The sequence below is a fragment of the Malus sylvestris genome, chromosome 14 (genome assembly GCF_916048215.2).
Source record: "Malus sylvestris chromosome 14, drMalSylv7.2, whole genome shotgun sequence".
NCBI classification, from domain to species: Eukaryota; Viridiplantae; Streptophyta; class Magnoliopsida; order Rosales; family Rosaceae; genus Malus; species Malus sylvestris.
Window position 1 is genome coordinate 23,832,975 of NC_062273.1, and position 26,542 is coordinate 23,859,516.

The window sequence follows — 26,542 nt, forward strand, 5'->3', positions numbered from 1 at the left end:
TAAGAGTAAAACATATTTAATATATTACCTGGAGTTTACTGCTCACTTTTGTTGGGTAAGATTATCCAACAAACAAATCGAAGACAATTGAGAAGTGACCATAACCACAAAGCAAAGCTGAGAGGAAACTCCCCGAATTTAACTTGTATTTTCTAGTAGTATTACATCAAACACGAAATATTTATATTTCCGGCTTCCACTAAGTTCTCACATCTGAAAAGCCGGTGGCAGCTAGGGGAGAAGGTTTGGTACATTTCCAAGACTCAACAACAAAGCGATTTCACGTCCTTGGTGACAAGAATCCACTGCTCTAGTTGGCATTTCGTGCAAAACGCATTGCTCAGGCTGTTGCGGAATTGTGGCATCAGTTTAACTTCTACTTCCAGATGTCCGTACCCCGTTTGCTGTTTCCGAGTCACAGAAAGGAACCTGATAATGACGGATGGTCAAATCTACAGGTTGGCCCAGAACTGCAAATGCCATAGCGGCTGTACTGTGTGCAAATGTTCTGACCCTGGATTGGAAACAAATTCAGGATGAAAATTTATGTAATTGATGGCATGCAATAATGAAGCACAATAACTGATCAAACCGAGTATTTCATATAGGAGAGGCGAGAGAGAAACCGTTAGTTAAGAATCCTTCTATGTTGAAAGAGACATATCCATAACTTTCACTACAAATTATCTTTCACAAGGTCAATTTAGTCTCAGTAATATACATTTTTTTGGTACATTGCTAAAGTGAACAGTACCAAGAGTGACTTTTTTGAGTAAAATGTCATTTTTCATTAAAGTGAACAGTGCCGGAAGTGTTTCGTTAAAACTAACCTACTTTCTGTGCTACTTGTATCACAAAGTGAAAAACCTTTTTGAGATCATAATCCATAGTTACGAATTCTGTATAAAAAGAACAGTTCGAAGAAGAGTGAACTTACTGGTCTTAAAGGGAGGCCCCTGTCATTGAGTGTACATGAGGGGGTCGCTGGAGTATGATTTTTTGGATGATGATATTGGCAATTAGATTTATTAATACAATCCCCTGTTTGAGCGAAATAGAAGCAAACAGGTTGCCCAGGTCGTTCTGGAAATTCTTCAGCTTGCTTCTGCTGTGCATATTGTCCGTAGTAGTTCGTTTCAGTCACTGAGTTGTTCATAACATATGGCGGAGGTGGAGGTGCAGGCATGCCTCTATGTGGTAGATATGCTGGAGCCTAAACATGTTTTGGCCAATACAAAATTAAAGAGAAAAGCATGCTTTTGAAAATGCAAACGAAAACAGGCAATAATTCTATAAATTCTACAAAATAAAGGGGCTATTCTTACTTGTACCCACAAACTAATAGGGAACCCAAATAAGAAGTCTAGACGTACCGATATGAAAACGTAAGCATATTACCACAACTGATGCAGACAACAATTTGTTATCAATATTCGAAATTTCAAAAATTTAACTTCTTTACAAATAATAATAGAATATCACATTAAGTTCTTAATGTAGGACCATATTATTAGTTTTATGAGCCGAACATGAATAAAAAGGCATGAGAATGAAAAGAAAAGAGGTCAAAACACAAGAAGATCCAACTATTATCCCAAAAAATACGGTAATTCGCATATCAAAAAGTGATTATAGTTATTTAAACCCAAGACTATAATATGGGACTGATGACTAAAGTACCTGATAACCATTCCATTCTGTAGTTTCAGAATAAATGTCTTGAGATTTTGGCAGACCTTGTAATGATGCAGGCCTACCATTACCATATGCAGATTGCGGGCGAGATTCTCCGGCAGCTGTAGGATCAGGGTGGTTAAACTTGCAGTTTGTTTCAAACTTGCAGGTGCCAGTTTGCATATAGTAGGGACAATCTTTCTCCCCCTGTAATACGTTAAAACAATTATTCAGCAAACATATGGACACATTAAATAGCTCCAACAGACTAAGAAAATAAGCAAAGATAAAATCTTAAATCTTAAGCATCATGAATAAGCAAAGATAAAATCTTAAATCTTAAGCATCATGAATAGATAGTTATTCATTCCTCAAATTTTTGCAGATCAAATCTAGAGCTTACCGGACGAATTGGCAGGCCCGAAAAGTTAAGTTCCAGAGCTGGAGCTACAGAAGGTACCCCTACACGTCGTCCTGGGCTGATGTAGTACTGCAACAAGCTTAAGTGTTATATTAAGATCATGAAACTGTTACTAGGCCACCACGTAAGTTGCACAGATTTGAATACGAGGGTACAAAGGGAAAGAAACGTCATTGTCATTTAAAAACATAATTGTAATCCTGTATAAAAAAGGAAAATCTGATTGTAATGTAACAGCATACAATTGCCAAAACACATCGACTATAAGTTGATCACGTTCAAGACCCTCATCATTCTATAGTTCACTACAAGATAAAAAAGGTTTAAGCTTGTATATTCACTTGTGCATTCTAACCTACTAGCTTTCAGATAACCATATCGAAAAACCCCATCGTCAAAACACAAGATAGTACTTGAAACCAAATATGCCAAGTAAAACAAAACTTAATGGTGCATAACATAAAAACCAAGCAATTGCAGTAAAAACCAGAACTTTGGATAGATAATAACCTTGCTTTCGGCCTGGTCTTGCTGCTTTTCCAACTCTTCTCTCAGCTTTGCCTTGTCCTTAGACACCTTCAAATCAATATGATAAAGTTCAAAACACCAAGAAACACAAAGTGAGCACTAACAACACAAATACTTCCTGCAATCATACAAGGCCAGATGCATTAATGTCTCAAATACTAAATGCAGGCCCAAAGTCCCGATTTGTTTCGGACAAATTTCACCACAAAGATGCACGTGAAAGAAAAACATCATCTTTAACAAATATGAAACGTGCCTCCATTTCGAGTCAATTTCGCAGACAGAGATCATCATCGTTGCATAATAAAATAACCGATTAACACATTCTTTACACTACTACACATGCATACATGAATTTCTCAGCTAAACCAACGAAAGCTGAGGCCACGAAAACACGAAAAGTCTCAATCTTTCAACCATAAACATGCATAAGCAAATGCTAAATGCGAAACAAGAGAGATATACCTGCTTGTTTTTCCTTATCCGAGGGTGATTAAACTTGCAATTCGATCCGAACTTACAATTGCCAGTCTTCAGATAGTACGAACAGTCTTTAGCTTCGGGCCTCAATGGATACTGATTCCTTCTGCTACTCTCCTCAACAACCTTCTTATCCACCTCACCGCCATTCTCATTCCCTCCGCTGCCGCCGCCGCTTTCCCTCTCTCTCTCCTTCTGATTTTCCTGTTCACACTCTCTCCTCTTCTCTTCTTCTTCTTTTTCCTTTTCACACTTTCTCCTCTTCTCTTCTTCTTCTTTATCCTCCTTTTCCTTCAAACTCAATATCCCAATCTGATTAATGATGGAAGGATCGAAGTTCCGAATCTCATTGAGGAAGGCGGGGTCAGACTGAAGCTCATCAAGCACGGCGGGGTGGAGTTTCCGAATCCAATCACGGAATTCAGAATCGAGATCGGATGGCGCAGGTGACGAAACAGACGGTGGATTTAGAGGACCGTCGACTCTTTCAGAAATTTCCGAAGAGAAAGCAGGGTCGAAGTTCCGAATCGCATCGAGGAAGGCAGGGTCGGGATTCCTAATCTTATTGAGCATATCGGGGTCGAGTGTCCGAATCCAATCAAGGATTTCACGCTCAAGATCGGACGGCGCAGGTGACGGAACAGACGTCGTCGGATTTAGGGGAACTTCGACGGCTTCAGAAAATTCCGATTTCCGTCCAGATTTGAAGTACTGATAAATTAATACCAGCACTGACGCTGACACGGGTAGGGCAATACGCGCCGCTGAAAAAAACATAGTTTTTGTGCTGATGGCGGCGGCGGATGCGGCGGCGACGGTAGCTGAAACTGGGTTGCTAGGTTTTTGCTGTGAACTTGCAACTAGCAACTACATTATGGAGGAAACAAACTCTCTCATATGATCAAAACATACTTTGACCGCCTAAATCAAAGTCTGCTTTGTCTAGAGGCATGTTTGGATTGCTTTTCAATTCCAAAGCTACTTTAGTAAAAGTGGAGAACCTCATAATAAAAGAATAAGGGCTCGTTTGGTATTACTGTGTTTTGAAAAAAAACTGTTGTGAGAATAAGCGGCTGTGAAATAAATCAGCAGAGTGTTTGTTAGACTTTTTTGTAAAAGTGCTTTTGGAAAAGAAAAAACAGTCTGATAGTGGGTCTTTTCATTAAAGGAGCATTGTAGCTCCGTGTGCTTTGAAAAAAAGCCAGTTTTCCGAAGCTGCAAATAGCAGCTTCAGCTTATTCCTTTGATTTCAGCTTATTCTCAAAGCAGCTTCCAAAATAAGCCATTTTTTTTCAGTTTACCAAACACCTAAAATCCTCACAACTTTTTTTCATGCGTGCTTTTTTTTAAGCACCTCACTCTCAAACCACCCATAACTTACATGGATCGAATACACTTTGTATTAGCGCATCAGTTTAAGCAAATATTGTTACAATGTAACGATATCTTAAATCGATGCGTTGACATGTAACATCTATGTGTAGGCTGAGTACTCCTTTATAATAATACTCAAGATTTTGATTCATTCTCATTCCGCCTCCCAATTAGTTTGATTAATCGTTCCAATTTCGAATTAATAAACGCGTTGTAAAAGTATTTTTAACTCTCAAATGAGATTTTCCACTTATTTCAGGCTGAGTCAACCCTCTTTACTCTCCATTTTGGTTGTCTTACAAACACGTTACTTAGTAATGTGGGTTTGTCTTTTACATTGGTGTTGTATATGCAAATTTAACCAATGTTACATGCAAGATAGACAATGCACGTAACGTCGCCGCAAGTTCGATACATAACAGAAGATCCCGGCGCAGGTTTTATCGAGCGAGATCAACAACCGAACCATTTGCGGTACTCGGGATAGGCAGCGACAACGAAATTGATAGGATATTCTCGACTTAAGTGTTTTCCGGTAATATGACAGATGAGAAATAATTTACAGGTTCCATTTCCCTTAAAATCTCACAACTATAATGTTTGTGTCGTCCGGTGAAGAGGTTTGATACATTTCTAAGATGAAACTACCAAAAGAGAAAGATTACACATGTTTGAGTGATGCAAATCCTGTGCTCTAGGCAAGCATTTCATGCATAACTTACCGCACGGGCTGCGGCTGACTTGTAACATCAGTTCTGCTTCTGCTCCCAGCCATTCCTGCCCCGTTAGTGGTTGCCGAGTCACTGAAAGGAAGTTGAGGATCAGGACCAGATGTGGATGAAGATGGTACATGTAACGGGTGGTCAAATTTACAAGCTGGCCCAAATTTGCAAATGCCATAGCGACTGTGATGTGTGCAAATGTTCTGATCCTGGATTTTGAAACAAATTTTGTGTAATCAATGGCGTGCAAACATGTAATATGCGATCAAACTGAGGCTCTCATAGAGCGGAAACAATTGTCCTCACATAGTATTTCATTTGTTTTACCTTCATGTATCACAAAGTGAAAACCTTTCTAAGATCATATTTCCGAAATTATGAACTCGTTATAAAAGGCATGGTCAAAGAAGGGTGGACTTACCGGTCTCAAAGGCAGGCCCTTGTCACTGAGTGCGATTGGGGCGGCTGCTGCAGTGCAGTATGACTTTTTGGATGGTGATATTTGCAATTAGACTTAAACTTGCAATCCCCCGTTCTTAAGAAATAAGGTACCGTCTGGTACGCAAACGGGACGGAACAGGATGGAATGTGCGAAATTTCGTCCTTAATTTGTCGTATATTATATTATCGAACATATGATTACCAAATTGTCCTTGAGGCATGAACGTTGATTTTCATTGACCGTCTCGTCGTGACGCGTATTACTAATTTTCTTAATTTATTCTTATCGTAGTCATCGACATGAACACGTAGGCGCGAACGGATTTGAATTTGGAATTATAACGAAAATTTTACATTACGAAACGTCAAACGTTTTTCGGATATTTTTGTGTTTTGTCTTTACTAACCTTGTTTTGTGAGCCATAGGGCCCACATGTTTTCTTCATTTTTCCCCGTGACCCCTCTCTTCTCTCTTCCATCTATTATTTTCTGAACACTCACTCCCTCCCTCTCTACACTCTTGGCCATCTCTTAAACCAACCCTCCTAGAGGGGTTTCACTTAAACAAATCACACAACAAAAACCTTGTTACCACCACCATCACCCTATGAACTCACAATTGAAGGAGGACCCTCCATACTCGCTGCACAGCGTTCACCACTGTTCACTGAGTTTTTCTACGAGTTTCCACCTTTTCCGGCGAAGGTAAGCCTTAAAACTTGTCCAAAAGTTGTAGATCGTGTCTTGGTGTATGTTTACAAGTAGTTTTGAGAAGTTTTGGTGATGTTTGGACGTAGGAATCTCACGGGGAAAGCTTTCATAGTTTTCCGGCGAAGACAACCACTTTCGAGCCATTTTCCGGCCGAACCACGACGAGTTAGCCATCAAGAAAGGTACCATTCTCTTTCTCTCATCGAGAAGTATGATTTCCGTTTTTTGAATCACTCGATGTCGTTGAGTATTGAAGAAGTTATGAACGTTTAAAGTTTACCAAGTTTCCGGCGAGTTCTCTGGTTTTCCCACGAACCAGTCACACTTCAGGCCATTTTTCGGCTATATCCGGCAACCATTGGGCTTCCAAATAGGTATAATCTTGTTCGACACTTTCCTATCTTCATTTTATTTATTATGGGTCGAATTTGGTTAAGAAACGAGTGAGTTATGAAGCTTTGAAAATTACCCAAACTTCCAGGTAAAAATCCTAATTTTTGGTTTGAGCTCCGACGGCTCGGCTCGACTCAGCTTCAGCTGACTTCTCAATCAGCGTTAACCATTGACCGTCAACATTGACTTTTGGGTTGACATTTTCGGGTTTCGGTCGAGACCCCTCCTAAACTAATTTCGACGTCCTAATTCCAAATATGCGCTCCGTTTTTCCAAATTCAATCATTTTAGTAGAGTTTTATTAATTGGTCCCTTTATGTGCTTAGGTGCATTTGTTAGTGGCAACTCATCCTTTCTAGTTCGAATGGCTCTTCAACAAAGTATCTGTGAGTGGACCCCTTCCAAAATGCATGATTTTATTACTAGAGATGCATACATGAAAAACATGATTTTATGACTACGTTTTATGAAACGTTTATGAGTAAATTGGATTTACGCTTTGTGAAATATCATGCTTTATCAAATTTATGTTTACTGAGATATTTATGAATATGATTTATTGATATGATGTTTGAGCTATTGAGTTCCGATAAGATATATTTTGGAAATATTATGTTCATGATTTTTTGTGCTTACTTAGTGAATGATACTTATATATGCCTTCGGGCGGGTGATGAAGGGCCTTCGGGCGAATAATACTTATATATGCCTTTCGGCGAGTGATGAAGGGCCTTCGGGCGGGCCGGTGATGAAGGGTCATCGGGCAAGTGATACTTATATATGCCTTCGGACATGTGATGAAGGGCCTTCTGGCAAATGATACTTATATATGCCTTCAGGCGAATGAAATACCACTACTAAGCACACTATACATGATATATGTTTTACAAAGATTTTATGGCATGCTAGGGTTTTTGGGAAACCTAATACTTATTATGGTATATGAGTTTCTAAAACTGGGGTTTAGTACATTAAAGAATAACTGTTTTAATATTACATATATATAAACTTAGTCCACTCATGTTTTGTTTTGAGCCTCCTTAAGACCTAGGAACAAGGCATACGACCCAAGCTACAAGGCATTCCCATATCTATGAATTTGTGTCCTCCTCTTTGCGTAGGACATCTCTTGTAATCGCACCTTCTGATATCCCTTCCACTTGTATTTCGAATTAGTAGTATACTCTGAACATGTCATGCATTATTACTTTTAAATTGTTGGCAGTAAACTATTATTATATTTTCTATTAAGGTTTGTACTTGAATATTACATTGCGTGGTTAAGCACGAAATTTATATGCATATTTCACATGTTCTTGGCATATGCATTCATTAAATGACTTGCGTCATCCTTGGGTGTCGGCGAGCGCGTGGCCATCCCGTTGACCTTTGGACACCGGGATCGGATCGTGTCAGAATGGGACGGAACGGGGACAGTTGTTCCATTCTGCATTTGCAGCTTCCGAGTCACAGAAAGGAATCTGATAATGACGGATGGTCAAATCTACAGGTTGGCCCAGAACTGCAAACGCCAAAGCGGCTGTACTCTGTGCAAATCTTCTGACCCTGGATTGGAAACAAATTTAGGATGAAAGTTTATGCAATTGATGGCATGCAATAACGAAGCACAATAACTGATCAAACCGAGTATTTCATATAGGAGAGGCAAGAGAGGAACTGTTAGTTAAGAATCCTTCTATGTTGAAAGAGACATCCATAACTTTCATTACAAATTATTTTGCGCAAGGTCAAATGAGTCTCAGTAATATACATTTTCTTGGTACATTGCTAATTATCCAAGGTACACTAAAATTTGCAAAAAGACTTCAATTCCAATATTATTCCATCACTTAATCAAAAAAAAAATGTTTGAATAACAAGTGGTGGTTAGTTATTAATGCTGTCAAGGGTGAAAAAATATGCACATTGGCAAACGTTGAACTCATTGGCCCAAGAGAGAATAACTTAGAACTTAAAAACCTACCTACTTTCTGTGCTACTTGTATCACAAAGTGAAAAACCTTTTTGAGATCATAATCCATAGTTACGAATTCTGTATAAAAAGAACAGTTCGAAGAAGAGTGAACTTACTGGTCTTAAAGGGAGGCCCCTGTCACTGAGTGCACATGAGGGGGTCGCTGCAGTCTGATTTTTTGGATGGTGATATTGGCAATTAGATTTATTAACACAATCCCCTGTTTGAGCGAAATAGAAGCAAACAGGTTGCCCAGGTCGTTCTGGTAATTCTTCAGCTTGTGTCTGCTGTGCATATTGTCCGTAGTAGTTGGTTTCAGTCACTGAGTTGTTCGTAACATATGGTGGAGGTGGAGGTGCAGGCATGTTTCTATGAACATATGGTGGAGGTGGTGGAGGTGGTGGAGGTGGTGGAGGTGGAGGTGCAGGCATGTTTCTATGAACATATGGTAGAAGTGGAGGTGGAGGTGGAGGTGCAGGCATGCTTGGTAGATATGCTGGAGCCTAAACATGTTTTGGCCAATACAAAATTAGAGAGAAAAGCATGTTTTCAAAAATGCAAACGAGAACAGCAGTAATTCTATAAATTCTACAAAAAAAAGGGGCTATTCTTACTTATACCCACAAACTAATACGGAACCCAAATAAGAAGTCTAGATGTACCGATGTGAAAATGTAAGCATATTACCACAACTGATGTAGACAACAATTTGTTATCAATATTCAAATTTCAAGAATTTAACTTCTTTACAAATAATATTAGAATATCACAATAAGTCCTTAATGTAGGACCATATTATTATTTTTATGAGCCGAATATGAAAAAAAAGGGCATGAGAAATAAAAAAAAAAAAGAGGTCAAAACACAAAAAGATCCGACTATTATCCCAAAAGAGACCGTAATTCACATATCAAAAAGTGATGAGAGTTATTTAAATTTTAAACCCAAGACTATAATAAGGGAGTGATGGCTAAAGTACCTGATAACCATTCCATTCTGTAGTTTCAGAATTAATCCCTTGAGAATTTGGCAGACCTTGTAATGATGCAGGGCTACCATTACCATACGAGGATTGCGGGCGAGATTCTCCGGCAGCCGTAGGATCAGGGTGGTTAAACTTGCAGTTTGTTCCGTACTTGCAGGTCCCAGTTCGCATATAGTAGGAACAATCTTTCTCCCCCTACGTTAAAACAATTATTCAGCGAACATATGGACACATTAAATTGGTCCAACAGAATAAGAAAATAAGCAAAGATAAAATCTTAAATCTTAAACATCATGAATAGATAGATATTCATTCCTCAAATTTTTACAGATCAAATCTAGAGCTTATACCGGACGAATTGGCAGGCCCAAAAAATTAAGTTCCAGAGCTGGAGCTACAGAAGGTACCCCTATACGTCGTCCTGGGCTGATGTAATACTGCAACAAGCTTAAGTGTTATATTAAGATCGTGAAACTGTTACTAGGCCACCACGTAGCACAGATTTGAATACGAGGGTACAAAGGGAAAGAAATGTCTTTGACATTTAAAAACATAATTGTAATCCTGTATAAAAAGGAAAATGTAATTGTAATGTAACAGCATACAATTGTGAAAACACATCGACTATAAGTTGATCACGTTCAAGACCCTCATCATTCTATAGTTAGCTACAAGATGAAAAAGGTTTAAGCTTGTATATTCACTAGCGCATTCTAACCTACTAGCTTTCAGATCACCATATCGAAAAACCCCATCGTCAAAACACAACATAGTACTTGAAATCAAATATGCCAAGTAAAACAAAACTTAATGATGTAAAACATGAAAACCAAGCAATTGCAGTAAAAACCAGAACTTTGGATAGATAATAACCTTGCTTTCGGTCTGGTCTTGCTTCTCTTCCAACTCTTCCCTCTGCTTTGCCTTGTCCTTAGACACCTTCAAATCAATATGATAAAGTTCAAAACACCAAGAAACACAAAGTGAGCACCAACGACACAATTATTTCCTGCATTCATACAAGGCCAGATGCATTAATGTCTCAAATACTAAATGCAGGCCCAAAGTCCCGATTTGTTTCAGATACATTTCACCACAACGATGCACGTGAAAGAAAAACATCATCTTTAACAAACAAATGCGGAACAAGGGAGATATACCTGCTTGTTTTTCCTTATCCGAGGGTGATTATACTTGCAATTCGATCCGAACTTACAAATGCCAGTCCTCAGATAGTTCCAACAGTCTCCAAGCCTCAATGGGTACTGATCCCTTCTGCTACTCTCCTCAACAACCTCCTCCCCCACCTCACCACCATTCTCATTCCCTCCTCCGCTGCCACTGCTGCTACTGCTTTCGCTCTTTTCCCTCTCTCTCTCCTTCTCATTTTCCTTTTCCTTTTCAGTCTCTCTCTCCTTCTCCTCTTCTTCTTTTTCCTCATTTTCCTTCAAACTCAATTTTCGAATCCCATCAACGATGGAAGGATCGAAGTTCCGATCCTCATCGAGGAAGGCGGGGTCGAATTGCTGAATCTCATCGAGCACGGCGGGGCCGAGTGTCCCAATCCAATCAAGGATTTCAACAACGGACGGCTCAGGAGACGGAACGGACGGCTCAGGAGACGGAACGGACGGGGGATTTTGAGGAACGTCTACGCTTTCAGAAATTTCCCAAGGGAAAGCAGGGTCCAAGTTCCGAATCTCATCAACGATGGAAGGATCGAAGTTGCGAATCTCAACGGCGGGGTCGAATTCCTGAATCTCATGGAGGAGGGCAGGGTCGCGATTCCTAATCCTATTGAGCACGGCGGGGTCGAGTCTCCGAATCCAATCAAGGATTTCACGCTCGAGATCGGACGGCGCAGGTGACGGAACAGACGTCGGATTTAGGGGAACTTCGGCGCCTTCAGAAAATTTCGATTTTTGTCCGGATCTGAAGTACTTATAAATTACGACCAGCACTGACAGTGACACCGGTAGGAGGACACGCGCCGCTGTGAACATAGTTTTTGTGCTGATGGCGGCGGCGGATGCGGCGGCGACGGTAGCTGAAAGGACTCCAGTTCACAGAGGAAGAAATAAAAGGAAGACAGCTAAGTTAGGTAGAAAAGTTAAGGCATATTCATTTCATAATCCGGGGAGATACAATTAGGGGTGCTTATATATAAAGGAAAACTAACGAAAAGGGTTTGAAAACTTTGAGTTTTAATGATAAGGACAAAATAAAGGGTAAAGTAAATAGTACCAGGATTGACTTTTTAGTGTAAAAATGTGGTTTTTCGTTAAAGTGAACAGTACCGGGTGCTTTTCGTTAAAGTTCCCTATATATAACCCATTAGCCAACACAAACAAAAGGGGGAACACAAACAAAAGGCTCAAGCGCTAGTCATCCTCTAATAACTACTCTCACTACAATACAGGATAGTAATAAAAGGTAAAGAAGGTGGACCCGATAAGGTTCTAACATGGCTCTCCCCCCTTAACAAGCCTGTCCGCAGGCGTTAAACCCAGGAAAACGAGTTAAGATAGAGTCGGCATCCTCCCACGTAGCATCATGCTCCGGAAGACCTTCCCATTTAATGAGCCAACGGGTGATTGCTCGATTGTCTTGCTTGAACATGCCACGCTGAAGTATCTTTTCTGGGGTCCAGATGAAGGCACCAGTCGAGGAAATTGGGGGAAGAGTTGGTGATGCAATTGTATAAGCACCCACATTGGGTTTAAGTAAGGAGACATGGAAGGTAGGATGAATGCGAGAGTGAGGAGGCAGGTCCAGAGTATATGCCACTTGACCCACGCGAGCAAGCACCTTGAACAGTCCATAGTAGCGAGGAGCCAATTTAGGGCAATGCGTCTTAGACACTGATGTCTGGCGATAGGGTTGAAGCTTAAGAAAGACCCAATCCCCAACTGAAAAGGTTCGCTCCGAACGATGTTTATTAGCATGCTGGCACATCCGATGTTGAGCGAGGTGCAGGTTCTCCCGCAATTGCCTGAGCAGGGCATCGCGATCTCGAAGGGTGACATCAACTAGATGAACCAGATAAGAGCCAGGAAGATAGGAGGACACCGTTGGTGGTGGGTAGCCATAGACTGCCTGAAAAATGGTCATTTGAATGGCAGCTTGATAGGTAGTATTATACCACCACTCGGCCCAAGGAAGCCACTGTATCCAATCATTGGGTTTGTCCCTTACAAAACTGCGCAGATATTGTTCAAGGGTGCGATTGAGCACTTCGGTTTGGCCATCGGATTGTGGATGATACGCCAAGCTCTTGCAAAGAGTGGTGTGCTGCTGTTTAAAGAAGGCAGTCCAAAAAGCACTAATAAAGACTGGATCCCGATCACTCACTATGGAAGCCGGCATGCCATGAAGGCGAAAGACTTCGTGAATAAAGATATCAGCGATTTTGGCCGCCGAGTATGGGTGTTTGACCGGAATGACGATCCACTACCATGAAAATAACATTGCGCCCATGGACCGAAGGAAGGCCTTCAATGAAATCCGTGGCAATGTCGTGCCATACGTTGGTGGGAATGGACAGAGGTTGCAAGGGGCCTGGTGGTTTAATCGTCTCATACGTTGTACACTGGCAGGTGTCACAGGCAGCCACAAACTTTTTAACATCTTTTTTTAGCCCCGGCTAATTGAAATTGAGTGTTAACCTCTTGTAAGTGCGTAGAAAGCCCGAGTGTCCCGCAGATGGTGAAAAATGAAACTCAGCAAGGAGGCGTGCTCGCCAAGGGGAAGAGGCAGCAACAAAAAACCTCATTCTTATAGTATAAGAGATCGTCGTGGAGTTTAAATAAAGCATGACGCTCCAGGTCCTGTTGCAAGGCCGCCAACAGTGAAGAGGCCTGATGATCAGTGGCATAGTCTGCTTGTATCGCAGCAATACAATCAAAAAGAGGCTGAGATAGTCCCATTAACCCAAGAACCTTAGGACGTCGGGAAAGAGCATCAGCAGCGGCGTTTGAAGTGCCTGGCCGATATTCCAGCGTATAGTTATAACCAAGTAACTTCAACAACCACCTTTGTTGAGTTGAAGTAGTGATGCGCTGATCAAGGAAATATTTCAAAGTCTGGTGGTTAGTAAGGATCCGGAACTGATGGCCTATCAAATAAGAACGCCATTTTTGGACCGCAAAGACCACCGCCAACATCTCCTTATCATACACCGAAAGAGCCTGGTGTTTTGGAGCTAAAGGTTTGTTAAGGAACCCAATGGGATGACCCTCATGTGATAAGACGACGCTAATACCACTATCAGAGGCATCGCACTTAACCGTAAATGGTTTGGTGAAGTCTGGAAGAGCGAGGACCGGTGTGGAAGACAATGCCTGTTTGAGGGCCGAGAATGCCTGAGCAGCGTTGGTGGACCATTGGAAACTGTCAGTGCGTAATAAGTCCGTAAGTGGTCGTGCTATTATGCCAAAATGATGGACAAATTTGCGATAGTAGCCTGCGAGACCCAAAAACTCACGAAGGGCCCGAACAGTGGTTGGTGTCGACCAATCTGAAATCGCAGAAATTTTAGAGGAATCCACGGCCACCCCTGTGACGGATATAATGTGTCCCAAATACGCAATTGAAGGCTGGCCAAACAGACACTTTGAATGCTTCAATTTCAATTGATAAGTGCGTAAGAGCTCAAACACCGTAGCTAAATGTGAGACATGTTGTTCCACAGAGGCACTGAAAACTAATATATCATTAAAGAAAACTATCACTGACTTATGCAGCAAGGGCTTCAGAATGGAATTCATTAATGCCTGGAAGGTGGCTGGAGCATTGGTCAGGCCGAATGGCATGACCGTGAACTCATAGTGCCCCTCATGTGTTCGGAAAGCGGTTTTAGGAATGTCCGGTTCATGCATCCGTATCTGGTGATACCCCGAACACAAGTCGAGCTTCGAAAATATAACAGCACCCCGTAACTCGGCCAATAATTCGTCAATAATAGGGACTGGAAAACGGTCTTTGATAGTGACAGAATTCAAAACCTGATAGTCCACACAAAACCTCCATGTATTATCCTCTTTGGCCACTAAGAGTGCCGGTGAAGAAAATGGGCTGTGACTGGGCTTGATAATACCCGTAGCTAACATTTCCTCCACCTGCTGTTCAAGTTCAGCTTTTTGAGCATGTCCATAACGATAGGGTCGCACATTCACGGGGCCAGTTCCCAGAAGCAAAGAAATCCGGTGATCAATGAGCTGGTGATGGGGTAGGGTAGTGGAGGCTTAAAAAATGTCAGAATACTGGAGGAGTAAGGCTTGGATGATGTCGGGTAGTGGTGTTGGATGATATAACCCTGTTGGTAAATTGGAGATCTGCGCCATAATATGGAGAGGGTTCCTAAGGGAAGGATCCAAGGAAGACAATGGAGGTATGGCCCCGGCTGAATGGGCTGAAGAACCTACTAGATGATAATTGGTGCCCTGCACAGTGAACTCTATGACTTTCAGAAGGAAGTTCCAGCCAATAAGGCCCAATGTTTCCAACCAATCCACTCCAAGAACCATGTCACACCCGACTACTGCCAGAAGGTGGAAGTCAGCACGGAAGTCATACCCCCGAAGGTGAACAGAGACATTGCGATCCATACCCTTTGTGCGAAAGTAGCGGCCCGTGGCCACCATCATGGCCTCATTGGAAGTTGAATCAATTGGAAAACCTAAACGGGCAGCGACCTGAGGATTAAGAAAACTCTGGTCAGCCCCAGAGTCGATGAACACTTGAATCCGAGTATGGTGGAGGACGCCTTCCAAATGCATAGCTCTTCCCCGGGAACGCTTTGTAGCCGAGATGGCATTGAGAGCAATGGGTGGCGCCGGTTGGTCCCCTATGGAAGGGTCAGATGGGTTGGAGGTCTTGGGTTCCGACTGGAAGTCAGAGAAATCCTCATCCGCCAAAAGCATGAGGATGTGGGATTGCCGACAACGATGACCCGGCCAATACTGCTCATCACAATTAAAACAGAGCCCATGTTCCCTCCGTGCGCGCATTTCGGCTTGGGCGAGGCGTAATATGGGCTTAGGGGGAAAAGTCGGTGTGGCGGCCGGTAAGGAACGGGAAGCAGGAGTAGACATGGAAGGCATAACGGTGGAATGAAAGAAAGGTTTAGAGGGGGTGGAGGAGGACCGAGGAAAATGGTGTATGGTCGTAGGACAGAATGGAAGGACCGGCTACAAACGGGGTAGTGCGTGAGGGAGAAGGGGAAGTGCTCCAAGTGGGTAGGGGAAGGGTGGTGTGGGCAATGGAAAAGGGCCCGCATCCGAGCGAAACCGGAATGGAACCAATCGGAATCTAGGGACTGGGTTGGGTTGTGGGTGGGTGTTTTAGAGATCGAATCTCCTCGATGAGGGTCTGCTGAAATTTACTTTGTTGAGTCTGGTGAACATTTAGGCTGGCGAGAGACTGTTGCAGATCCGCCATATGATGCTGAAAATCATCTTGACGGAGGTTTATCAGCGTCACTGCCTCTTGGAATCCATGTAGTTGGGTGATGATTTGCTGCTGCTGAAAGTCCAGGTCAAGCTCCGCCTCGGAAACCTCAGCCACCGTCACAGAGGCCTTGCTCTTGCCCATGGACGCCCAACTAGGCTCTAATACCAATTGATAGGACTCCAGTTCACAGAGGAAGAAATAAAAGGAAGACAGCTAAGTTAGGTAGAAAAGTTAAAGCATATTCATTTCATAATCCGAGGAGATACAATTGGGGGTGCTTATAACCCATTAGCCAACACAAACAAAAGGCTCAAGTGCTGAGTCATCATCTAATAACTACTCTCACTACAATAAAGGATAGTAATAAAAGGTAAAGAAGGTGGACCCGATAAGGTTCTAACAGTAGCTGAAACTGGGTTGCTAGGTTTTGTTGTGAACTTGCAACTAGCAACTACGTTTATGGATGAAACAAATTCTCTCATATCTGCTTTGTCTAGAAGCTGCTTTAGGAAAAGTGATTCTGTATTAATTAATAAAACACTCGTTAACCAAAATCATGTGAAATTATCAATTTAATCCTTTAATTAAAACATAACATAAATAAGAAATATAAGACATAAATGTAATTTCATATTACTAAATTTTACTGTTTTTTTTTTCAAAGCCTCACCTACATATACTCCCACATTCTCTATCACTCTCTTCCACTCTCTTCCACTCTCCTTCTATTTGAAAAACCCAAAAAAAAAAAAAAAAAAATTCTCACGCTTTGTGTGTGCCCATATGCTAGTCTCATAATAACAGAATGACTTACATGGATCGAATACACTTCCAAGCAGTCGCTGGTTTAGAAAATATTGCTACAATGTGACGATACTTAAAACAATAATGCGTTGACATATAAGATCTATGTGTGGGCTAAGTCCTTCATAATAATACTCAGAATTTTGATTCCTTCTTATTCATCTCTTGATTAATTTGATCAATCATTCCAATTCCTTCTTATTCATCTCCTGATTAATTTGATCAATCATTCCAATTTCGAATTAGTAACCGCGTCGTAAAAATATTTTTAACTCTCAAACAAAATTTCCCAGTTATTTCAGGCTGAGTCAACTCTCTTTACTCTCCATTTTGGTTGTCCTAGGGTTTTTTTTTTTTTTTTTTTTGGGTCAAAGGTTGTCCTAGGTTCACTCGTATGACCTAGGTTTGCTAGTCCTAGGTTCTCCATCACCTTCACAGCTCCACTCAGATGCCGTGACCTACAAACATGCTATTTTGTAATATGGGTTTGTCTTTTAGATTGGTGTTGTATATGCAAATATAACCAGTGTTACATGCAAGATAGACAATGCACGTAACGTCGCCGCAAGTCCGATACATAACAGAAGATCCCGGCACATGTTTTATCGATCGAGATCAACAACCGAACCATTTGCGATACTCGGGATAGGCAGCGACAACGAAATTGAAAGGATATTCTCGACTAAAGTACTTTCCGGTTATATGACATGGATGAGAAATAATTTACAGGTTCCATTTCCCTTAAAATCTCACAACTATAATGTTTGTGTCGTCCGGTGAAGAGGTTTGATACATTTTTAAGAATGAATTACCAAAAGAGAGATTACACATGTTTGAGTGATGCAAATCCTGTGCTCTAGGCAAGCATTTCATGCATAACTTACTGCACAGGCTGCGGCTGACCTGTAACATCAGTTCTGTTTCTGCTCCCAGCCATTCCTGCCCCGTTAGTAGTTGCCGAATCGCTGAAAGGAAGTTGATGATCAGGACCAGATGACGGGTGGTCAAATTTACAAGCTGGCCCAAATTTGCAAATGCCATAGTGACTGTAATGTGTGCAAATGTTCTGATCCTGGATTTTGAAACAAATTTTGTGTAATCAATGGCGTGCAATCATGTAATATGCGATCAAACTGAGGCTCTTAGAACAGAGGGAAGAGAACAATTAGTTAATAATATTTATGATTCGGGAACAATTGTCCTCGCATAGTATTTCATTTGTTTTACCTTCATGTACCACAAAGTGAAAACCTTTCTAGGATCATATTTCGAAATTATGAACTCGTTATAAAAGGCATGGTCAGAGTAGGGTGAACTTACCGGTCTCAAAGGCAGGCCCTCGTCACTGAGTGCGATTGGGGGGCCTACTGCGGTGAGTTTTTGGATGGTGATATTTGCACTTAGATTTAAACTTGCAAACACCCTTTCTTAAGAAATAACTGCATAAGGGTTGGCCAGGTCGTTCTGGGAACTCTTCAACTTGATTCTGGTGTGGATGTTGCCTGTAGACGTTGGTTTCAGCCACTGAGTTGTTCATCATGTATGGCGGACGCGCAGGCATGCTTCTTTCGGGTGCATATGCGGAAGCCTAAAAGTTCACAACGAAACACAATAGGGATGCCAATTAACAATAGAGACCTCACAAACTGATAAGGATGCCAATTGACGAGTTGTGAATGCAGAGATATGAACTAAAAAAATTACTATAACTGTTGCAGACAGCAATTTGTCAAACTATTGGGAACTTTATGTCCTGGTTATATATAAAAATTCATAGCAAATGTGGTCGAGCAAATTATTAATTTATGAGCCAGAAATGAATAAAAAGAGAATGGCTGAAAAGTATAAGAAAGTTAAACATACAAAATGATCGTGATCTCTTATCCCTGATAAAGTATTAACTGGTATATCAAAGTGATCACAGTTATTCAAACCCGAGACTCTGAGATGGGAAAGTTAAATAAAAGAACCTGATAACCATTCCATTCTGAATTTTGAGAAGAAACTACTTGAGGTGGTGGAATCATCAGTGTCGAGTAAACCGGATCCTCATTCAATGGCCTTGGTGCAGACCATGGTGCCACTGTTGATTGTGATTCACCTTGTAAAGATGCAGGACCACCATTACCATATCCAGATGGGGGATCAGATCCTCCTGTAGCTGTCGGATCAGGGTGGTTAAACCTGCAGTTCGATGCATACTTGCAGGAGCCATTTTGCATATAGTACGGACACTCCCTTTTACCCTGTAACAATTAAAAATAAATATTCGCAGTAACTGACAGAAACATAATAAATAGGTCCAACAAACCAAGAAAATAAGCAAAGATAAAATCTTAAAAATCGTGAATAGATATTCATTTCTCAAAACTTAGCAAGTTAGATATAAAGTGTATACCGGTCGAATTGGCAGGCCCAGAAAGTTAAGCTCAAGCTTCCCTTTGCTGTGGCTGTATCTGCAATTTTCCCCATGCTTACATCCACCCGACCTCAAGTAATACTGCAACAAGCTCAAGTGTTATCTCATCATGAAACTGTTACTAGTGTGCCGTACACATTGCAGATATTTGGATATAAGGCACAAAGAGAAGAATTGTTACTGACATCCGAAAGCATAATTGGAATTACTGTATAAAGGAATACAAGAATGTCATGAAAAAAGCATACAATTTCATGAAAACCCATCCGGTGGAGATTGTCTAACTACTCATCAACTTGCTATAATTTAATCAAACAGATGAAATGCCTCCCCATACAACATAAACAAATAAAGTTCAAAATCTCAGGATTATGCACTAGCCACAAGATAAAAGTTTTTAGCTTTTTGTTTCGGTTATGCATGCCAACCTAATTTTCAGATAAGCGGACTCAGAAAACCCCACCATCATAACAATGACCGCTAGGATACCAAATACATAAACTAAAACAAAATATAACGATTTGTGAGACGTTGATCAAATAACTGCACTAAAAACCAGAACTTCAAATATAAAATTTCTGTGAATCACAACAATAATAACCTTGCATTCCGTCTGGCTTGGATTCTCTGCCGACTCGTCCATATCCTTGACGCTTTCCTTAGGCACCTTCAATATGAACAAGTCAAAACACCAACAAAAATGAAAGATGAGGCCACGAAAACACGAAAAGTCTCAATCTTTCTACCATAAACATACATATGCAGATGCTAAGAGCAACTCCAGCCCCCAACACTCTAAGCTGGGCAACAGCCCATTTTTTCCCCTCCCTCCCCAAAAACCCAGTCCACCCCAAACAATCCGCTGGGCTCCGGGGGAGGCCAGCAAGCTGCCCAGCAGAAAATCGGCTGACTCAATACCCGGCCTACTTGACGCCATGCTCACGTCATCGATTTTTTATTTTCTCCCGACGGATTTCTCCCTCCCCTGCGACGACCATCGGGAAACCTGGAGAAGGTTTGGCGAACCCAGCCTTCGAGGGAGGTCGAGCCTTCGCCGTCGCCGTCGAGAACCCAGCATCCACATCGTGCTGCTCGCCTCCACATCCCCAAATCCCAGCCTTCGAGGGGAAAATTGTGGAAATTCCAGGAACAAAGAAGAAGAAGAAGAAATGGATCGGAGGACTGCTCCTTGGGAGGGATCGGGAAAAGGTGGGAGACTGGGAGAGCTTCCAGGAAGAACGAAGAAGAAGAAAGAAGAAATAGGAAAATAAAAAATAAAATTAACAATAACATATTTTTATTTTTATTAATTTTTAATTATCAATTACCCGAACAATATAATAATTAAAAGAAAAATTAAAGTAATAAAATTAGGCACGTTGTAACTAATTTTTTTCCGCATTTACAAAAAGAATTAACTTTATTTGTTCAAAAAAAAGAGTTTAAAATTTTTAAGATGCCTCATATTAATTAAATTTCTGACTTGGCCGCTGTGGAAATGCTAAATGCGGAACAAGAGAGATTTACCTGCTTGTTTTTCCTTCTCCGAGGGTGATTATTCTTGCGATTCGACCCGAACTTACAATTGCCAGTCTTCAGATCGTACCGACAGTCTCCAGCTTCCGGCCTCAATGGGTACTGATTCCTTCTGCTACTCTCCCCAACAACCTCCTCCTCCACCTCACCGCCATTCTCATTCCCTCCTCCGCTGCCGCAGCCGCTGCTGCTGCTTTCGCTCTTTTCCCTCTCTCTCTCCTTCTCATTTTCCTTTTCCTTTTCAGTCTCTCTCTCCTTCTCCTCCTCTTCTGCTTTATCCTCCTTTTCCTTCAAACTCAATTTCCGAATCCCATCAACGATGGAAGGATCGAAGCTCCGATCCTCATCGAGGAAGGCGGGGTCGAATTGCTGAATCTCATCGAGCACGGCGGGGCCGAGTGTCCCAATCCAATCAAGGATTTCAACAACGGACGGCTCAGGAGACGGAACAGACGGGGGATTTTGAGCAACGCCTACGCTTTCAGAAAATTCCGAAGGGATAGCAGGGTCCAAGTTCCGAATCTCATCAACGATGGAAGGATCGAAGTTGCGAATCTCAACGGCGGGGTCGAATTGCTGAATCTCATGGAGGAGGGCAGGGTCGCGATTCCTAATCCTATTGAGCAAGGCGGGGTCGAGTGTGTCGAGTGTCCGAATCCAATGAAGGATTTCATGGTAGCGATCGGATGGCGCAGGAGACGGAACAGACGTCGGATTTAGCGGAACTCCGACGCCTTCAGAAAAATCCGATTTCTGTCTGGATTTATAGTAATTATAAATTGCGACCAGCACTGACAGTGACAACGGTAGGAGGAAACGCGCCGCTGACAACATAGTTTTTGTGCTGATGGCGGCGGCGGATGCGGCGGCGACGGTAGCTGAAACTGGGTTGCTAGGTTTTGCTGTGAATTTGCAACTAGCAACTACATTATGGAGGAAACAAACTCTCTCATATGATCAAAATATATTTTGACTGGCCAAGTCAAAGTCTGCTTTTTTCAGAGGCATGTTTGGATTGTTTTTTAATTCCAAAGCTGCTTATTTTCCAAAAAAAAACATAAAACTGCTTTAGGAAAAGTGACTTAGATGTGAAGACTAATTAGCAACATAGAGAGTATCTCAATCTCTTGCTATCTATCCTTCCATCAATGTGGGACTCATTCTCAACATACCCCTCACGTGTGGTGAATTTTCAAACCTAGCCCAATCATGTGAGACACATTCTCAACATGCCCTCCCATGTGATGAATTTTCAAACCTAATACGTGAATAACACAACGGGATGACGTGAAACGCGTGTGGCTATTTGGCTTCACATGTGGGACAACATGTTCTGATACCATGAAAAAATCCCGGCACAGGTTTTATCGACAATGCACGTAACGTCGCCGCAAGTTCGATACATAACAGAAGATCCCGGCACAGGTTCTATCGAGCGAGATCCACAACCGAACCATTTGCGGTACTCGGGATAGGCAGCGACATCGAAATTGAAAGGTTATTCTCGGCTTCAGTGTTTTCCAGTAATATGACATAGATGAGAAATAATTTACAGGTTCCATTTCCTTTAAAATCTCACAACTATAAAGTCTGTGTCGTCCGGTGAAGAGGTTTGATACATTTCTAAGATTAAATTACCAAAAGAGAAAGATTACACATGTTTGAGTGATGCAAATCCTGTGCTCTAGGCAAGCACTTCATGCATAACTTACTGCACGGGCTGCGGCTGACTTGTAACATCAGTTCCGTTTCTGCTCCCAGCCATTCCTGCCCCGTTAGTAGTTGCCAAATCACTGAAAGGAAGTTGATGATGAGGACCAGATGTAGTTGAAGATGATATATGTAACGGGTGGTCAAATTTACAAGCTGGCCCAAATTTGCAAAGGCCATAGCGACTGTAATGTGTGCAAATGCTCTGATCCTGGATTTTGAAACAAATTGTGTGATCAATGGCGTGCAATCATGTAATATGCGATCAAACTGTGGCTCTTAGAACAGAGGGAAGAGAACAATTAGTTAATAATATTTATGATTCGGGAACAATTGTCCTCGCATAGTAATTCATTTGTTTTAACTTCACGTATCACAAAGTGAAAACCTTTCTAAGATCATATTTCGAAATTATGAACTTGTTATAAATGGCATAGGGTGAACTTACCGGTCTCAAAGGCAGGCCCTTGTCACTAAGTGCGATTTGGGGGGCTACTGCAGTATGAGTTTTTGGATGGTGATATTTGCAATTAGATTTAAACTTGCAATCCCCCGTTCTTAAGAAATAACTGCAGAAGGGTTGGCCAGGTCTTTCTGGGAACTCTTCAACTTGATTCTGGTGTGGATATTGCTTGTAGACGTTGATTTCAGCCAGAGAGTTGTTCATCATGTATGGCGGACGTGCAGGCATGATTCTTTCTGGTACATATGCTGACGCCTAAAAGTTCACAACGAAAAACAATAGGGATACCAATTAACAAAAAGGGACCTCACAAACTGATAGATGGCAATTAATGACTTGTGACCGCAGAGATGAACTAAATAAATTACTACAAATGTTGCAGACAGCAATTTGTCAAACTATTGGGAACTTTGAGTCCTGGTTAAAGAACAAAATTCATGGCATATTTGCACGACCAAATTATTAATTTTACGAGCCAAAAATGAATAAAAAGAGCACGGCCAGAAAAGTATAAGAAAGTTAAACATACAATCGTGATCTCAAATTCCGGATAAAGTGTAAATTGGTATATCAAAGTGATCAACATTATTCAAACCCGAGACTATAATATGGGAAAGTTAAATAAAAAGTACCTGATAACCATTCCATTCTGAATTTTGAGAAGAAACTACTTGAGGTGGTGGAATTATCAATGTTGAGTAAACCGGAGACTCATTCAAAGGCCTTGGTGCAGACCATGGTGCCACTGTTGATTGTGATGCACCTTGTAAAGATGCAGGACCACCATTACCATATCCAGATGGGGGATCAGATCCTCCTGTAGTTGTAGGATCAGGGTGGTTAAACCTGCAGTTCGATGCATACTTGCAGGAGCCATTTCGCATATAGTACGGACACTCCCTCTCATCCTGTAACAAGTAAAAATAAATATTCGCAGTAACTGACAGAGACATAGTAAATAGGTCCAACAAACCAAGAAAATAAGCAAAGATAAAATCTTAAAAATCGTGAATAGATATTCATTTCTCAAAACTTAGCAAGCTAGATAGAAAATGTATACTGGTCGAATTGGCAGGCCCAGAAAGTTAAGCTCAAGAACTGGAGCTACAGAAGGTTTCTCTCTGCTGTGGCTGTATCTGCAATTTTCCCCATACTTACATCCACCCGACCTCAAGTAATACTGCAACAAGCTCAAGTGTTATCTCATCATGAAACTGTTACTAGTCTGCCGTACACATTGCAGATAATTGGATATAAGGCACAAAGAGAAGAATTGTTACTGACATCCGAAAGCATAATTGGAATTATTGTATAAAGGAATACAAGAATGTCATGAAAAAAGCATACAATTTAACAACTACCAACTTTCTATAATTTAATCAAACAGATGACATGCCTCCCCATACGATATAGACAAATAAAGTTCCAAATCTCAGGATTCTGTATTAGCTACAAGATAAAAGTTTTTAGCTATTTTATTCGGTTATTCATGCCAACCGAATTTTCAGATAAGCAGAATTAGAAAACCCCATCATAACAATGACCACTTGGATACCAAATACATGAACAAAAACAAAATATAACGATTTGTGACACGTTGATCAAATAACTGCACTAAAAACCAGAACTTCACATATAAAATTTATGTAAATCACAACAATAATAACCTTGCATTCCGTCTGGCTTGGATTCTCTGCCGACTCGTCCTTATCCTTGACCCTTTCCTTGGGCACCTTCAATATGAACAAGTCAAAACACCAGCAAACCAAATGTGGGAACCAATAGCAGAAATGTTCTAATCATACAGCCTAAGCCAATCAGAATTCGCCATCACCATTTTTAAAACAAAATCTCATCCAAAATGTATGTAAACAAAAAAATAAAGACGAATTTCAGCTACAACCCTAAAAATGCAAACACATAATTGCCTTTGCTGCAGAATTGCAGCTGAAATTAACACAGGCTGGGCAAACATAAACAAAAAGTTTCGATTTTTAAACCGAAAAAAAAGGAAATAAAGAGGTATACCTGGTTGGGTTTCCTTCTAACAGGGTGATTAAACTTGCAATTGGATCCAAATTTGCAAGACCCGGTCTTTAGATAATATGAACAGTCTTCAGCTTCCGGCCTCACTGGGTACTGATACCTTCTGTTACTTTCCTGAGTTTCCACCGCCTTCTTCTCCTCCACCCCACCGCCATCCTCCTCCCACCCCTGATTTCCTCCCCACCCTTCTCCTCCGTCACTCTGCTCGCTCTGCTCACTCTGCCTCTCATTTTTCTCTCCATTTACAATCTCAATCTCTTGCTCACCGGAACTCTTCTCTTCTTCCTCCACTCCCTCTCCACCCTCCTCTGCCTTCGAATCCACCTTCTGCAACTCACCAGCTCCTTCCTCCTCCGCCTTCAAATCCGAAGGGAAAGCAGGGTCGAAGTTCCCAATCTCATCAACGATGGAAGGATCGAAGTTCCGAATCTCAAGGTCGAATTGCTGAATCTCATGGAGGATGGCAGGGTCGCGATTCCTAATCCTATTGAGCACGGCGGGGTCGAGTGTCCGAATCCAATCAAGGATTTCAGGAACGAGATCGGACCGCGCAAGTAACGGAACAGACGTCGGATTTAGGGGAACTTCGACGCCTTCAGAAAATTCCACCTTCTGCAACTCACCAGCCCCATCCTCCGCCTTCAAATCCACCTTCTGCAACTCACCAGCTCCATCCTCCGCCTTCAAATCCACCTTCTGCAACTCACCAGCTCCATCCTCCTCCACCTTCTCTACTGAATCCAGCTTCTGCACCTCATCAGGCTCTCCATCGTCCTCCCCCTCCTCTTTCAAATCCAGTTTCTGAAGCTCGTCGAGGACCGCATGATCGAGACCAGAGGATGCGAGAGCGGGATTGGGAGAAGAAGGCAGAAAGCCCTGGTCGGAATGAGCGTGGTTGGTGCTGGGGGTTTCGGGATCTGGGGGAACAAGAGAGATAGCTTCAGAGATTTCCATTCTCCCTCCACATTTCAAAACCCTAACTCTTCTGAGAAGAAATGAACTGACTCTCCTTGACAGAAAGGGAAAGAGACAGAAACGGGGTTGATGTGAAAACCGCTTTTTGAGGATTTTCTTGCCTTTCTGTGCACACGCAACATCATCCTTTTAGGTATTATAATATGATAAGCGTTATCTATAGACTTATTTTTACTTTTAACATTCTTTTTTTTTTAATGGTTAGATCGAATGAATTGATAAAGATTATTAGTAAAAAGTTAACGGGTGTGTGGGATTTGTGAATAGAAATATCCATATAATAATGGTGATTGAGACGTTTTTATTTGGAGTAATGTTAGATAAACCAATTTTTTAGATCAGATTTGTATATTACATGATGTGTTAATTAGTAGAAAATAAGTACGTTAATCGACACTCAAATAATAATTCAATCATTAACAACCGCGTTATATG

The 26,542-nt window shown here is 41.5% G+C and overlaps 1 protein-coding gene, 2 long non-coding RNA genes and 2 pseudogenes across 8 annotated transcripts; 2 read left to right on the top strand and 3 right to left on the bottom strand.

The window, feature by feature from the left end:
- On the bottom strand, window positions 1-21,847 carry LOC126599821 (zinc finger CCCH domain-containing protein 67-like). Of its 6 annotated transcripts, XM_050266274.1 has the most exons (7): window positions 21,750-21,847; window positions 3,089-3,881; window positions 2,606-2,671; window positions 2,078-2,164; window positions 1,681-1,881; window positions 938-1,213; window positions 1-514 (listed from the first exon to the last, which is right to left on the bottom strand). In XM_050266274.1, exons 2-7 carry the CDS (start codon window positions 3,878-3,880, stop codon window positions 416-418), a joined length of 1,521 nt encoding a protein of 506 aa, XP_050122231.1. In that variant the 5' UTR covers window position 3,881; window positions 21,750-21,847; the 3' UTR covers window positions 1-415. The 6 variants fall into 6 exon arrangements, with proteins under 6 accessions (XP_050122231.1, XP_050122229.1, XP_050122230.1 ...); XM_050266272.1 differs by lacking the exons at window positions 3,089-3,881; window positions 21,750-21,847 and adding an exon at window positions 10,865-11,837; XM_050266273.1 differs by lacking the exon at window positions 21,750-21,847 and having other exon boundaries at window positions 3,089-4,070.
- On the top strand, window positions 3,746-21,914 carry LOC126599828 (uncharacterized). The gene is made up of 2 exons (XR_007615244.1): window positions 3,746-3,881; window positions 21,750-21,914. It is a non-coding gene; the product is annotated as an uncharacterized LOC126599828 (long non-coding RNA).
- LOC126599829 (uncharacterized) lies at window positions 6,129-7,787 on the top strand. The gene is made up of 3 exons (XR_007615245.1): window positions 6,129-6,345; window positions 6,438-6,725; window positions 6,833-7,787. It is a non-coding gene; the product is annotated as an uncharacterized LOC126599829 (long non-coding RNA).
- On the bottom strand, window positions 17,671-26,224 carry LOC126599820 (zinc finger CCCH domain-containing protein 67-like; annotated as a pseudogene).
- LOC126599822 (uncharacterized) lies at window positions 20,314-21,921 on the bottom strand (annotated as a pseudogene).
- Window positions 26,225-26,542: the final 318 nt, after the last annotated feature.

What these genes read in the sequence shown, in the direction of transcription:
- LOC126599821 (XM_050266270.1), bottom strand. Translation starts at nt 11,707, where the DNA reads ATGTTCACAGCGGCGCGTGTCCTCCTACCGGTGTCACTGTCAGTGCTG. An exon ending in TGGGCCTGCCAATTCGTCCG is followed by an intron (nt 9,900 to 10,054) that starts GTATAAGCTCTA and finishes GTTTTAACGTAG; the next exon opens with GGGGAGAAAGATTGTTCCTA. An exon ending in GGGGCCTCCCTTTAAGACCA is followed by an intron (nt 8,311 to 8,835) that starts GTAAGTTCACTC and finishes TTTCCAATCCAG; the next exon opens with GGTCAGAAGATTTGCACAGA.